Here is a 16,491-nt window from a genome sequence, read left to right on the forward strand (position 1 = left end):
ATTCCATCCGGAGGAATTCAATCAATATGTTTACACGACAGTCATGTGAATGGAGCGCACCAAGCCTATGCACTAGTGTTCACGTGGTTCGGATGCCAGAGAAACAACTTCAAATGATTTAAGGATTGATCTAAAGTGACTCTTCGATGCCACTGAACTTCAGTGCTCAAGTGTTCACGTTCGCATGGTTTGGAGTGGTCAACTGACGTGTTTCATATGGGCTCCAGAAATATTAGGTGGGATGGCATCCTACTTTGTAATCATTTACGAATGTAAGTCCACGTACATATCACTCTGATTTGAACAGCTGCGCTCCTTCCCCGGCGCAATTACTTCAGTTAGTCCACACTAAAGCAGGAAAGCACCATGGACTTATCCGAATAATTGCACCAGGACGGGACGAGAATCGCAGCTGCGACCCTGGTGGCAGTACACTAGCACATTCGCAGACGACCGTTTTTCTTCCTCTGTAAATTATTTGTAGTCAGAAAACAGTCCTCACAATTAGCAGGTTAATCTCTTCTAGCATATTTGCTTAGTGATGGAAAATCGCCCAAACATCTGACAGTGATCCAGCTTTCAATGACGGATATATCCAGGACGGCAATGCTTCAGTTTCACGGGTTTTCGAATGGTGAAAGAGAAGATATTTGGGCACAGTCTACTGTTTAGTTCGACGTGATGTAGAAAGAGAAAATAAAATTCGACCATCTCATATCACCTACAAGAGCAAGGATGGATTACAACAAAGGTCGAATGGTCGGTGGGGCCGTTATGCCCATAGCAGCATGTCTCCTATTGGGAATAGAATCAACTGAGCGGAGAAGCAGCTGCAACTAGTTGCTTATTGAAGACTCAACACTGTACCGCATGCCGCCAAACTGCAAGGTGAAATTACCCACGAATACAACAGTTGGTAAGGAAAGCCTCAACACACTAACAGCCCCCGTTGGAAGGTCTGTCTGTTGTTCGGTAAGCCCTCAAACACTAGTATCCAACCGTGAAGCCACCTCTACCTTCTTAACATGAGTTTTGGACCGCAAATAAATCCCTCGTAGAGAAGGTGGCTTTAGTGTCTGTGTCCAATATTGGAGAGCGCCCATGCTAAACTTTCCATATTCGTTTTTTTATGACATACACCTGGTCCCACAACACTTGAGTGGATTCAGCTGGTCGATTCCTTGAATGTTACGCCTCCAGTTGAAGATGGATAGAGAGAAACTGTTGAGGTGACCTTTACCTTGCATTGCATATTCAAGATATATTGAGCCACACAACGTGGTGGTTTGTACATCACAAACCCTTGATTCACTCTTGAAAAATCCACGATTAACACGAAAATCCACAGTGCGTTCAACCTTCAAAGCTTCGATTACGATATGGGATCCCGACAAACCATCGATTTAGACGTTAGTTTAATATGTGCCGACGTCCATTTGTGGCATATCAAATAGAAACGCAACTCTGAACCAGAACAATTTGTGGTCGATTGCTACACTTGCCTTTAACCTGAAACTGTTTCCTTAAATTGCGTTTGCATAAGCTATAAGTGTATTACAGTAGAAAGGATAATTCTTGCAGGATGTACACAGCCGAGATAAACTCAGTAGCACACACTGTACTTTATTTATACATCCTACCCAATAGAGGTATGTGGTAGGTATACTTCGTTGAACGGATTAATATTAAGAATGAATTTACTGGATAGGCCTCAGACTGGGTAAAATATGCAGTAATCTGTCTCCTGCTCAAGTTCGTTTAGCAACCTAGCGCATTTATTTGGATAATTCAAACATTCAGTGAATTATAGTTTGCCAACTACCAGTAGTTATAATCAACGTACGGGTCCGTAATCCCCAGGAAGCACAATAAACAATGCACTGGAAACTTTAAGGCTAAACCAACCATTTAGCTACATCAGATAACGCAACGGATTTCTCACCAACAGCTCTTGAAAAAGGAGACCAGTGGTTCGCGTCGACCAAAGCAAACACTATCTACGCTGCACCTAAAAGCAAATCGTCACATCGGTGTGTGCGAACCCCAATTACTCAAAACTACATACTTGAGTTTCTGCACACTGTTCGCTGTGCTCATCAAGAACCTGACACGTGACCTTGAATCAGTAGGATAAGCTACCACCTAGTGAACTTCTGGTGTATTAATCCGTCTAAATTCTGGTGGGAGGGAAACTATGACGTAATGCCCTTAACTCGCTAACCAATTTTGGGGTGAATTGTTCCACCATCCTCTCTGGATTGCTACACTGTAAGGTCCCGAGTCATATAGGCGACCACCGAACGGCAAGGAACCCATAAAACAGGTCGGGCATGTGCCATCACCCAACTTACAGGAGTTCCATGTGACTCGCGCCCCAAACCCCTAGGTTCAAGTGCTGAGAAAGCTAATCAGTACAATGCCACATACAGCAGTATCATTGCGTTGTGTTCAAACCATTGTCACACCTATGCATAAAAACATATTTCATGTTATCCGGACCAGATAACACAGCACAATTAACTTCTAACAACCAATGATGGGTACGGATCAACTTACGACTAACAACAAAAGTTACCCTCATTTCGGTCTGACATCTCACAGTAAACTTGTATGAAATGCAACCAGCCGAACCCTTGGGTACCCAGACGGTAAACTGGTATCCGACCATGAGTATGATGAGCACCAATAGGATACAATCAACCGTTTGGCTCATGAGGCCTTGTGCTGCTTAGCGGAGTAAACTGGGTAAAAAATCTATCCAGCTCCCCCGGGGCGGTTATTTCAATAGGATACTGTAATCCTAACTCCTCAGGTGCTTCGGAGCATGCGTATTATAACCGCTGGTACTAGGTTTACAGGCGGGATTCGCTCGAGACGCCAGAGATTGTAGAAAATGAAGGCCAATAAACATAATTTATTGAGATAAAAACAGCATACTCGACTGGGTATCTTCAAAATCTCATCCCAGTTGTTTCGTCCGCCGAAAAAGTTGTAATAGCAAACAGCAAGTATGGATCACCGTGCAACACAGAGGAGCGGGCAGTGCGAAGAATATTCGAAAAACAAACCACAACAAGTTATCATCTAACAATAACCAATGTCGAAAAGCAAAACCGAACTACGCGGGGCTAAACAGGCAGCGACATGAAATCAAATGGAAAAAAAAACAAAACTGAACCTGTTACCGTAATAAAATTATACAGGAATTCATATTAAGATCGGATTCTAAACATCGAAGAAACTCATGAAGTACTTCCTAAAAGCTGTCAGTTGGCAACACAAAGACATTAAACTAAGGAATACTTTCTCGAGAGTCTACCACCAGTGCGTAGGCCAACTAGGAGTTCAGGGTACGCATAGACAAAGTCAAGAGAGCGTCAAAGGCTCGATAACCAGTGGCATTTCACGACCGACCAGAGTGTACTCCTTAAAACGCCAGTCAGTTATTTTGAAGAGCGACAATTTGGTTACCGTTCATGTAGGCCGTTGGTGCTTTATGAACCAATTGAGACTAGCAAGACAGGTTGTCTGGTGTTCGCTACCGACCACATGAACGAGTATTCCTTTGTACTATAAGTCTCAATAAAGTTGACTTAACATAGAACAAATTAGTCTTATCATTTTGCTCTTGAAACCCTAGACAATATGCAGAACCCCACTGAGCTTTGTTGCCTTTGGAAACAGATAGTAGGTTCAAACCCATCTTTAGATGACTGACTCTGACTAGTACCTGATTGCTAAATCTGAGGAGATACCGTCATATTCTGATATATCTAATACGTATGTGTAAAAGTGAATAATGATATAAAGACTACAAGGACCTTTCGTTCTTGTGCCCAATTAAGCCAGGTATTGAATGATAATCGCTGAGTACAAAACACTCCACCTGGTATAAGATGTTTTCTTCCACTTACTGAACACTGCCCTACACACCGCTGTGTTCACTGAATAGAACTTCAGCCTTAAGGGCGCCCGGGAAAATCGGAGCAAAAAGCCTTCTTCAGAAGAGTTCAGCATGAGAAATTCGCCTGAATCGTACGTTAGCTCCGATTGGCTGACGTGACAACCAGTCGGTGTGAAACTTCGAGCAGCTGTCAGCTGTTTCCATATTACCCGGGGTCGGATTTCACTCCGGATTCGTGTGACATTGGCTTCTCATCAAATTTAGCTTCAGTTTCATTTCTATTTGGGGTCGAGGTTTTCGGGGATTGACTTCTCAGGATTCTGCTAATTCATTTCTCATCCGCGCTCAGAACAATCTTCTTTTAGTGAGTTTTCTTAGTGAAGGCATTCTATGTTCTTATAGGAGCGATATTCTCACAACTGCAAAAAGAAAAACAAGCGTTGTCAGGATAATGAACAATAACTTTTATTTAGATACAGAAATGAATGACAACATGAGTCTCAGAGGCGAATACGCAGAAAGCTAAGTGAAAAATGCGGTGAATAAAAACGGGCTGCGGCAGCAACTCTGCGCACAAGTTTGGAGTCTGGGTGCCTCGAACAACTGGGGCTTACTTACGATCATAACTGCGGGAACGGGATCTCGAACGGGAATAACGACCACGAGGAGAAATACTACGTCGTCGAGGACCACCTCGTCTGAAAAACCAAGACGTAACCAAACTGCCATTGTTTACGTGTATGCTCGAAAATTAACCATCATCCAGTTAACAAAAAACTAGGTTTCAATGTAACACTAACCATTCAATTGGTAGGTAAAACCCGTCGCCTTTGGCTGGACAAACCATACAACAGGAGAACCCTATCTCTATCCTCTCAAGTATAGGACATAATTAAATCAACCGACAGAAACATTTCAGATACCGGGTTTGGTAAGAAACACGAGAACACGACTAGTAAAGACTACAAAACGAGTTCTCATGCATTGAAATTTGCACAAGCGCGGAAGACTGTCCTGCACAAATGTGCACTGAAGGTGAGCACATGTCACAGAAAGCCTATTTAAACTGACCAGCGATCTAATCCAAATGAAATGAAAATGGACGAAAGGACTACCTGGCGAGTGTGTCGTTGGTTTATAACCTGAGTCATTACAGGCAGCTGCACCACAACCAACAGCCGCTTTCTAATTACCTGGTTACTAATCCGTTGACGCCACACAATACCAGCAACATTTCTCAGTCATCGGTGGCTATAAACCTGGAGACGCTTCAGATCATCTGTCCACAGAAACCATGTCTCCCAACTGTGCAACATGGACGTTAATGTAGCCTACACGCACAACCCATGAGACCCAGTGATACACCCTTTTTACTACACAAGTGACATAAATTGGCAAACGTAACCCAGAATTTCGATTCACGTACTCCTTGAATTGCACGGAAAATGTTCAGACGAAACGTTCTGAAGCATTACACACACTGTAAGATAGTGGTCAGTTTATTCATCAGAGCTAGCGTTTGGACTTCCTCCTCGAAGACAGTGACGTCGTCTGCACAATCCAGATCGACAAGGCCCTCACAGGCAACAGCTTGAACAGCGTGGATCTCAAGATCCTCAAGCGCTTGCCTCATTATTACATCCGTGAAGTTGAACCAGAACGAAGAGACTGTACATCCTTTCCGAACAACACCCTTTATTAGAAAACTTTTAGACAGCTCACCAGACGCCCTCACGCCCGGAATTATGTGAATAGACGGGACGCATTATGTCCACAAGCTTCTAAATCCCCTGTTGAGTCTCTTTGGGTGGAAGCATTGACCGATTTACATAATTTATCGCACTCTTGGAGGCAAGAAACACCAAGATTGTGGATCACATGTACATATGACGTTGCTACGATACCCGACTTAAGCAACGCTGAGCCTACCTACCTGAGTTCATGTTACCACACTACAACGATGTCTGAGCTTCAACCACCTGGTAGGTCGGGATGAAAGACGATACAATAAACAGAAAGCGATTGACCTCTCTCGGGTTTTTTTAACACACGTTGACAAACGAACTGCACAGAAACGATCGTGAAAAGGTAGCCAGACAAGAAGGCGGTTCCACTTGATGGCTCAAAACTTTAACCATTCCAGAATACCCAGCGACAGGGACTCCCGCACCAACAGAGGTGACCAGCCGGAAACGGGAAGACAGCGAGAAAAGCATTCGATTCAATCACATTAATTGCATCTCAGAGTTCCGTATATGACATACCGCATAAATCATTGCAGTTAATCCAGCGTGCGAGCAAGAAGCACTGCTAATAAGCCAATCGTAGCGGCTTAAAAGTCATCTCCTAGCCGAGATGTCGGATCGCCCCGGAAATTCGTGAGATGCACACTGCTGCTGGTGAAGCAGTTGAAGTGTCCCTCAACTTGCCAATATATACTGACTGTATTTACAAGACGAAACCTTGGTCAGAATTTCCTAATCTCAAACCACCAACAAAAGACGATTGTTTAGCTGTGGTCAGTTAAAGTACCCAGATACTTAAGTACTAATAGCACCGCCCCAAGACTATATGATTTGCGTGTTTGTTGGTTGTAAATCAGGTAGCCGTCTATCTGATGGCCGAGCTTGATACTTAACTTTCAAACCTTTCGTCACCATACGAGGAAACATCATCAGTGCGCAGTTAGGTGGGTGTTCGGTAATGCATTCCAACGCATCTTTTTTAGCTGTTTTTGAGCACGACACAAAACTTCGCTACCCTGATTAGAATGGTCGGCATACGCGTCTGGACATACTTAACGCCATGCCTCGTAATTAATTATAGGTCTGACCGAATACACTCGAACTCCTATGGAAACGAGCAGCAGCAGTGTACACCAACTTTAAACGGCCTGTGCGCATTTTTGGCGACTGGTGCAAAACGCTTATTTACCCGAAATTATTCTTGGTGAACAAATCACAGCGTATCGAGATTTTTCTCTCGGGCGTCGTCACGTTAACGCTACTCCATGGTAGGAACAATGAAGGTCACTTATTGATATCATAGCATTCTACCGGATTGCTGTCTTCACTTCACACAAGGGTGTGATGATGGCTCCACCTCGTGCGTCGATTGTGATAGAACACACCGGTGACTTGCCTATTTGTCATGCGTACAGCTCACCCTAAAACTATCTGACGTACCTCGGTAATACTGATCCGCTACTTTCACTACATTCGCCCCATGTCTAGAAGTCGATTATTCTCCAAGAGTAGCATATCCTCCACTGGCCCTGGTCACACCTGTGATCAACAGAAAATATCACGGACCCTGCAGATGCGGTACACCTTCCACACTGGGCTCTAGATGACCTACCCCGGGGCTTAGCTATCGTGTCGTGCAGCTGTAACACCCTCTCGGTGCCTAGCTATCATGCCGCCTGGAAGAAGCACGAGGGCTGGGAGACCGCCGCGATGCCCAAGCCTAGATTGGGAAGTCGAGAGGCAGAGGGCGGGTTCGACCACGGATCTGGTCAGTAGATTCGCGCTCTAACCAAGAGGCCATCTCGCCCGGGACTTGGCTAGAAACACAGCAATTTATATCTTCCAGATGTTGTTAACGTTCTCCCCACGATTAGGCAACCTAATTCAAAAAAGTAATAAGGATCTGGTAGTCTCAATCCTTGTGTTACCTTCAGTAATGAGTGTTGCAACCTGAATTTACCCGAAAATGACACCAGACGATTTAGGCACGTTCTGAACAGACCTGACGTATAACGAAATTGGCTACGTTCTTGGTTAGTAGGCCAGATGGAAACCTGAACTACAAAGACAGTCGATGGAATGCTACTTCAGCTGAAACTGGTCGACAATAAGGTCTCGCGGACTGAGCCTTCGTTGTCCATCTTTGGAAGACTGCTACACTCGGATCGAAACCCATCGATGTATTGTGTGGATGATACAGCGGCCAGTTTTGGAGGTGTCATCCCAGCTGTTCTCGTCAAACATTCCCATACCTTGTGGTATTTGCACTGGGATGCGCAAGGACTACGAGGTTAATTGTTGCTGGCAAAGCAAAGAACGTGCATGCGGGAAGCAAGGGTACTGTGTTCTTGGGTATATAAATTCCAGAACTATCACCAGGTATACACTACCGCATCGGGCGCATCTAGATCCCCAAAATGATTAAAAGCTCAGCGTCGGAACGATTCCGTACGGGGAACTGATGTGACAGGTTATCGTACACCAGTGCGCGTTCATGGGGTGGTGTGCTCGTAGGAAGAGTAGCGACCCGTATTCCCGGTGTCTTACGACCAACAGAAGCTAAAATGTAGTTCAAAAGAGTGAAAACTACCAAGGATAGCCGCTGGGGTAGTGGCACTGTTAGCATATTCATGATCAGAACATGCTCCATCCGTGCAAAAAGCTTGCAAAAACGTGATTCTTCAGAGAGGCAGTCAATCAGGCAACCTAACTTAAAGAGAAGTAATAATCTAGCTATGCACTATATGAAGTCATTTGTAAAATATATAAATATGATATATATAAGTGGCTATAAAGGTTGTCCTAAACCATGAGGAAAAGGGTTAGGGTGAGAGAGTAAGGATAAGATGGGAGGTTTCATAAACTTACCTCGTTGGTCGTCCCATATAAATGCCGGGTGTAGGAGAATGAGGTCTATCAGTAACGCTAAAGTCACAACGGATTGGACGACCATCCACCTCCATTCCATGCGCCTCAGATTTGGCGACTTTCGCGTCCGACAAGTGGTTAAAGTAGACAAAACCGAAGCCCCTGGACCGACCTAAACGACAATCCATATAGAACGAATCACAAACCTGTATAGTTGTCGTATACAAGTTGCACGTCATCGATCGGGCCATACCGAGAGAATATATCATAAAGGTCTCTTTCTTGAGTATGCAAAGATAGACCGAATACCCCCAAGCAACGCGACGGCTTCGCATTCTCGCGTGGGCCTAAAAATCGCCTGGAATGGACAAACAGAAAAGTTTGCTAAAATAATTGTGGGTGGGAACGGCTAGGGATGGCGACCTATGTTGCATCTAACTGGCATAACCTAAACAATGCGCAGGACATGAGTCGAACGAATCAATTTTTACCAACACTGATTTTTTCAAACTAAGTGATGCAACAGAGCGATCACGGGCGATCATGTCTGAAATGTCAGTTTTAGTCCGCATATTGTGGTAGCCAGTTCTGCGGGACAAATATTCACTCTGAAATTCGATGGTTGGTCGGTCAGGATTCAATTAACCGACTGACTTACTCAGGATAAAAGGATAAAGACAACCGTTCAGTCTACGACAGTGAAGCATCAGTATCAACACTGATTTTGCCGTCTTTGGTGATGGTGATGAATCGTTCAGCTGTAACATCCTTTCGGCACCTAATTACCATGCCACCCGTAAGAAGCATGAGGGTTGGGATATCGCCACGCTGTCCAAGTCTAGGCAGGGGAAGTCGAGATAGGGTTCGAACCACGGACCTTCCGGTTAGTACACCCGCGATCTAACACTGAGCCGTAAATTACTCAGGAGTGAATTTTCGACTGACACTAAGGTCACAAACGCTGCTGTTATACTTGCACAACTAATGGTCTAGATGTAGCTGATGCCTAACCCAGAGAAAAAACTAGGAATGCGATAATAGCAGGCTGTTCAAGGCCAGAAACCGATGTTGGTTTGAGTCCGAACAACGACCTTCTATCCGACAGCTTTCGGGGGCAACTTCCCGATAAGTGAATCAGGCGGGACAATTTACGGGGTAGTGCAGGGGACCTTTTATTTTTAAGTCATCCTACCGAGTTTTCAGAGGTCCTGATGGTGAGATAAGAACTCGATCCTTAATGCCAGGCCTTTCATTGAATGCATCATTTGATAAAGATATGGCGACTAAGTGAAACCACCTGACACAGGTGGTGCATCTGACAACACTGAATGGCCTATTGGCTGCGACGTCTTGCTGGACAGTTTGAAACGCGTATTCTATGTCCCATTTCGAGTATCACTGGTGTTACATACTTCTTGCTATGTTTCAGCTTACTAGGAGCTTTTTTATCCATGACTTTACGGCCTCGGTTACTGGCTTGGCAGAGCACCCTACTTTCAGTTGGGTGGCCAAGGAAAGACGTCACATATCATTCCTGATAAAAAATTAGAACATCGACTACCGACCATCTCTGAGAGGGCAAGTGAAGCTGTGTTGGTGACAGTCGCGATGGACGAAAGCTTTAATGAAAAAGTAAAACGATAACGGCTCAATATGTTAGAGTGGATGGAACCATAAACAGTGTTTGTGGCAAACTAGATGTTAATATTCATAAATACCAGCTTCGAAGTCACCGTCGTCATTATCAAGAACAGCGTGACATCAACGATGATGCTTCGCTGCCGTACAGCTGCGAAGACATCAGTCTCGGTTGCGTAGCGCCCAGTTCGGGTACGATCTTAGTGACTCAAAAAGAACTTTGTTCCGTAGGATGGGGACCCAACTCCAAGGCTAGAAAACAAGAATTCCACGTGTTGAACGACGAGGGATTTTGCTATATCCGCCTGAGACAGATGGTTTCTTTACCAAATAACACTCCGGCTTATTCTATCCCATTTCCTTGAAATCTTCGAAATCCCTGCGAACTTCACGCCGTTTAACGAAGTGCAAAGAAATCTTTGCGTAGCTCACCACTATTCGCACTCAACGACCAGCAGCTGGTCAAAATACTTCAAGCTCTCTGCTTGGCTTCCGTCGGCTAGAACAGCGCGTTGCGCGATTCCACGGCTTTTGTGAGGATACCTTATGAATCACATTTATTGAATTCACCTGGGAGGAGACTCCACGTCAGTCACTTTGCCTTCCCAGATCGGTGATAACTTTAATCGCCGGGTTATCACCTAGTTTTGCTGAAACGTTGCTCTCCAAGTTATCGTCAGTGATGATCCACTCCCGTTTTCACATTGACACGACTAGACATCATCCAATGGATCTATGGGGTGCTTTTCTGCTACTTCCTCATTCCGTTAGCATGACTAGACACACCAAAGGTGCTACAGCTTAACGATTTACTCTTATTTCACACAAACACCTCCTGATTCATGTCCAAGTCAGCTCATGCAGTGCACACCCGTGACTACATCCATAACTTAAGAGGTGCACAGCGCTAAACGCATACCGTGTCACTTACCGGCGATTGGAACTGCGGTACCCGTAACCGGGGCTCCTGCGACTGTAGTCCCGACTGCCACTGCGGCTGCGGTAGCGGCGAGATCGTGACCTGAAAAATGAGTTTTTTTGGAATTTACTAACCTCGACCGAGAACGTGAGGGTGAACGGCTACACCGCCTCCCCCGAGGAGAATCGTGAGTCCTATAGCCATTGGATGCTACCGGAGAGTCCATGAGGAACCTAGCAACAATGGTGAACCAAATCGGGCGCCCGTTTCTAGCCTATCGAACGCGAGAAACAAACACACACAACTTCACGCAACTACTAAACTATGTCGCAAAAATTCCGATAATTAGTTTATTCAATTGTGAATCTGGTTTCTAGGTGCGAGTCAAGTTACAGAACACGTTTGCAACATCATAAATTTGGGCGCTCGTTGTAAAAATTAGAGGTAGGGCCCATCAGCAGCACAATGCAGTTAGTTGAAGAACCCTCACAAACGGGGTGAATCTTTTTGAGCGAAAATGTTTTATTTTGTTGCGTATGAGCGCAAACCAAAAACTATCCTAATCTACGCCCATATTTTTCGGCTCACCAAATTTCACTGCCCATTGAAATTATCATACCTCCAGCAGGAGTCTTGTGGACTAATTTCCCATCATCGTTGGGACCCCCGGTTGCCTTAATGGGACTCATAAGTTTGGACCGGTACTCTGAACGCAAATTCCTGATTGCTTTAGTCCATCAAGAACACGTGATAGCTTCTGAAATTTCAGTTTCATTGTGCGAACACTGAGCGCCTATTTTGTGTGAAACCCCCGAAGTCCGAAGAAAATAGCTGTTTCCATGAAGAAAGAAAACGGATAGCACATAAAAGAATTTACGGAGATAGGTAATATCCGCAAGCAATGTGATATGCTGCAATTAGCCTGAAAGCCAACCAGACTACTGTGTGACGCGTAGGCTCATAAATCTTGCCGATCCAATTAGGCGCTTTCATGCTGCTCGCGGATATCGCCCATCTCCGCTACTTTGTTCATGCGCTTTCCGCTTTCGTCCTTCAAGGAAACGGCAGTTATCTTCGGTCTTCAGGTCTTTCACAAAAAATCAAATGGTAGGCTTCTTTCCTTCTGGCGACGGTAGTCGTCATTGTTCGATTTTGTGTTTTTTATTATGGAATTGTCGGTTTGAAGTGCTTCCGCCACATATGGCCTCTGGAGTTCTTCATTGTGAAAAATAGTCAGGAACATGTTTTCGTGGGGCGTCAACCCCTGTGGTTGAACCTTGCCTCTTCTAAGTAAATTTTTACTCAATTATCCAACCAGCTTCAGCGGCTTTCGGGAATTAACCTCGATGCTCGCGCATGCTAACCCGATGGCCAACAACGGAGTCAACAGGTAGTCCATTCAGGTATAATTTGTACGTGAGAACCTCCTTATCAGGTCGTACTTCCGTCCTGCTTTTCACCCTCATGCAAACAAAAATTAACCAGCTTACGAAAGTCCACTCCTTGCTAAATCTGTCTAGAAACAATAACGGGTGCAGATGAAGATGACCTGCAATTACAGTAAAGACTTTGAATGCAGTATCACGATTGCCTAACTCGGTGCCATTTTCAACGTGTGCGTTAGCAGGATGACCGGGTAAAGTGGGCGCATGGCTCTCCTGACACTTCTCTCCGGGCCAATTGTCTTGACTTAGGAATCATAAGCATTCTAACAAAGAAAAGACCCCGGTCAACGGGAAAATCAGGCCCTGGCTTCCATGTCTGGAACTCTAGTGCAATTAATCTTTCATAAACGGAGCAACCAAGGACAAGCTGTCATTTAATCCAAGTGCTTTCGATAGAATAGGCACAAAGCAACTAAAGGACTGGATGGAAAAATACAACGAAGTTTTTTCTCCGAAAGCGTACATATCGGGTCCGTCGGTAGCCTAGAAGATAATCCAGTTCTCACGCGGTCATGACACAAATCTTGTCACTTACAGACAGGACAACATAGGGAAACTAGGAGCATGATGCGAGCCTCGTTTCAACAAGATGACCTTACCAAATTTGCGAAATCGCTTCTTCTTGTTGTTCTCTCAAAGCTGAGCACGGTCTCCCACCCGCAGAAAGGATGGGCGGGAAGGAACAATCATCCAACCTCTTCTAAATCTTTGTTCGCTAACTGGCGCGCAAAGGGCTTTAGGCCGGTTCATAAATATTGAGATCTCTCCAACAACAATGAAGCTTTAAACCTGCAGCCACAAAAACCGGGTCTCGCCGGTTCTAGAGTAAGGGTGCTAAAACTTTCTTGACCGCAAATCAGAGGTAGAACGCAAACTCACATGCCACAGGAATGCTCGGGTAAATACAAAGAGCAAAGGGTGAACTCAACCAAGTTATCGACTACGAATGTTGACTTTGACATCACGGAAGGTAGCGAAGTTACCACAACCACAGTTCAGTCTACCTGGACAAAATTATGCTCCGCTCCTCATCCCAGAATGCAGCAGAAATAGCTTTGGGTTCTCGGTGCGTGAACTTCTTCAGTCTTTTTAGCCAGCTTTCTGGTGTTTAACAATCGGCCTTTCTTGGACGAGCGCCGAAGTCGTAAATGCAAAAATCATGCTCACAGCTGATATTTCTGGCGGCGATATCCCGGAAATCTGTTATTCCATTTTCCGAGCTAACCCCAAAGGAAGATGGCCAGGTTTGCTCTGTGTTTGAATGCAGACCTACTCCTCCGAATACCTCTCCGAGCCTACTTCAGCACCCTTATGTGATGAACCAATGACACAAATTCCACCACACAAGACCGACTTCATTCCTTACACCGTCGCCCACCGCTGCAACTCAAGCCAAGCGGAAAACAACCTGTCCTCCATACCACTCCCCGAGAAAATCTCTCCGAGTAGCGCTTTAAGGATCCCTTCCAAATAGTTAAATTTAGCTCTCTGTGCAGTTCCATAACGTTGGGTTCAATGCAAATTTTGACGGAGACCGTGTAACCGAGCACTTATATTCAAAATATTAACAAATCAATCGGATGCCATGTAGGCCAGCTTGCGTCCCCAATACATTCGATCACCACCAGCGGGAGCCGCTTCAACGATCGGGCTATGGTCGAGGATCTGTTGGTACGTGGTCGCCGATGTGTGCATTTGATTACATCTGCCACGAGGCTGCAAGTTCCGGGTCTCAAACGCGGATTTCAAACTTCCGACCTGCCCGCCCCTAAGGAAAGTCGCATCCTCCCCGGCCGATCCCCACAAAGACTATCTTTATTTGAGGAGGCTTGCGGGATAATTGACCAGGAAGCTCACGTAGCCCATTTTTCCCGTTCCAAAGTAACCAGTGTGTGGTCGCACGAGCCATGGAACACCACAATCAATCGGTGTCGAACGGGTAGGAGGACGCAAATATTCTTCGTATGGTTACGCAGGGGACTTGGGATAGAGTTTGGATCTTGTGAAATTTAGCGCCTCTTCAAACAAGAGATCCGGTATTACAAAGTGCAGGAGAAGAATATCTCCAGTAAACATACTCCATTTATGCACATGAGACGCTGCCAAACAGAAATCCTGAAGCCTTCAGTTTGGGACACCGTAACGCGGAACCCACGACTGACCAGCTAGTGGTGTTTTTAGCCCACGGAAAACAATATGGATGCTTGTTATCCGCTTTATCGGCAGCATCACGACCGAACTTTGCAAGGCCCATTTCGAACAGCCCGTAAAATAGCTCCGAATTCAGGAAGGCAGATGCTCGTGAACTTTTGCGCAAGACGGGGCTTTCGGTGGGCTGGGGATAGACAAAATCCTTCCTAGAATCGCAGAATTTAGTTAGAAACTATAAGGACGATTTAAGTCCCTTGATGAACGCAACCTTCGTTCTATCTTTGTGGAATGATATTCAGGCTAACTGTATCATCCATTATGTTGACATTTGAAATTTTCCACGTTTATTCTGTTGCTATTTGTAACCCCCGCTCCATTTTTGTGTTCAGTGCGTGTATATGAACTGGAGTTTGTTCGTCCTTACCATTCCGCTTATTTGGCCCTGAGGTCGCCCAGCTTTTTGCGACCGACGTTGTGCACTTGTGACTGTCTCACGTGGAGGCGTGTTTGCTCATTTGGTTCGTACTTTTGTAATCCAACTGGACCATGCATTTTGGACGAGTATCTACTGTCGAGGTTCGTGCAATTCATGTTTTTGTCTAGCATTGATAGTACAGTATAGAAACCCACCTCCGAATTTGTTTTGCCTTCCCGGAGGTTCTGGTGTTAGTCGCCACTCAAAGATAGCGTTTGCCCGTCACACTAACGTTCAAATTTGGTGAACGCCCAGCACCTGGCAGTTGCAGGCCCATCAGACTCACAAGCGTACACTGTTAAGTGGTGGAAAACATCTAGAAGCAGGCCCTTTGAAATATACTAATTACAAACAACTTGATAATCCTGACGTGACACCGACTTCTCTAAAACCGTTATAGGGGTGCTGCGCATGCCCGTGTTGATGCACATAGTTGAAGGGCACATACCGAATCCCCGAATGAGTTTGTTTGAGTTCACCGCCTTAAAAAGTTTAAGCTTACTGGACTCAAGGAAAAGCCTGCACTTAACCAGGTCATTTTGTTAAGATGGTAAGATTCCACTGAGAAATGAACTAATTCATCAGCCGGTTGGAAAAGGTTTGGGCCCGATTGGGAAGTCATCGTTTCAGAGAGTTTTGGTAAACAATTGGTGAATCTATTGCTGAGCAACGTTTCGCTTTCGACACAAAAGGTTCCTCAGGCCAAGTGAGTGAGTGAGTAGGTTGATTGGGTTTTAAGGCTGTCAGAGAACCAATCCTTACGATTTCTCATGACTAGCCGACCTGATAAGTGCTGAGTGTTCAGTCTGATATTCGTGTTTGTTGGTTAGTGGGGATGACTAACATTTACGATAGACTGGCTGGGGGGAGCATTAGTCTTTATGATGAACCCGGATCTGTCGTCCTTGTTTTTTTCAGTCTAGTACACCTCAATAGAAAATTCCTCTTGGGGTCGTTCACAGATTTCGTTTACTTGTGGCCGCCAAAGGGTGCCGGGCAGTTGGTTTTGGGATGGGGTTGGGGGTGGTTGATTGGATCTAACTCTACTTTGGCTACGCACTATTATACCCAGATGATTTCGTCGATAACTGCACACCACCTAGTGTCAACTCGGCCGATTTAAGACCGTTCTTCACCCTCTTTTCTATTTACGATGGGGTGCTTGGTGATTTCCTCCGCCTCGGTCACCAGTCGCTGCGATGTGAATCCTAAACCCTGTCTCAGGATATCCACATTTTTGAAGTCTATTCTGTGCCCAGTGTCTAGTGCATGCCCTGCCATTGCCGAATCTTTGACTATCGCCTGGTATTCATTTACGTTTATCGGTGGTCCATTATAGGATCACT

General features: G+C 45.2%; 1 protein-coding gene across 1 annotated transcript; it reads right to left on the reverse strand.

The window, feature by feature from the left end:
• Positions 1-4,350: 4,350 nt before the first annotated feature.
• T265_06215 (hypothetical protein) lies at positions 4,351-11,300 on the reverse strand (the record flags this gene model as incomplete). The annotated part of the gene is made up of 5 exons (XM_009171423.1): positions 4,351-4,602; positions 8,518-8,689; positions 8,724-8,875; positions 11,087-11,176; positions 11,209-11,300. The coding sequence occupies 5 exons, from the start codon at positions 11,298-11,300 to the stop codon at positions 4,515-4,517; spliced, it is 594 nt and encodes a 197-aa protein (XP_009169687.1).
• Between the last annotated feature and the right edge of the window lie 5,191 nt (positions 11,301-16,491).

The sequence above is a fragment of the Opisthorchis viverrini genome, assembly GCF_000715545.1.
Source record: "Opisthorchis viverrini unplaced genomic scaffold opera_v5_128, whole genome shotgun sequence".
In the NCBI taxonomy this organism is placed as follows: Eukaryota; Metazoa; Platyhelminthes; class Trematoda; order Opisthorchiida; family Opisthorchiidae; genus Opisthorchis; species Opisthorchis viverrini.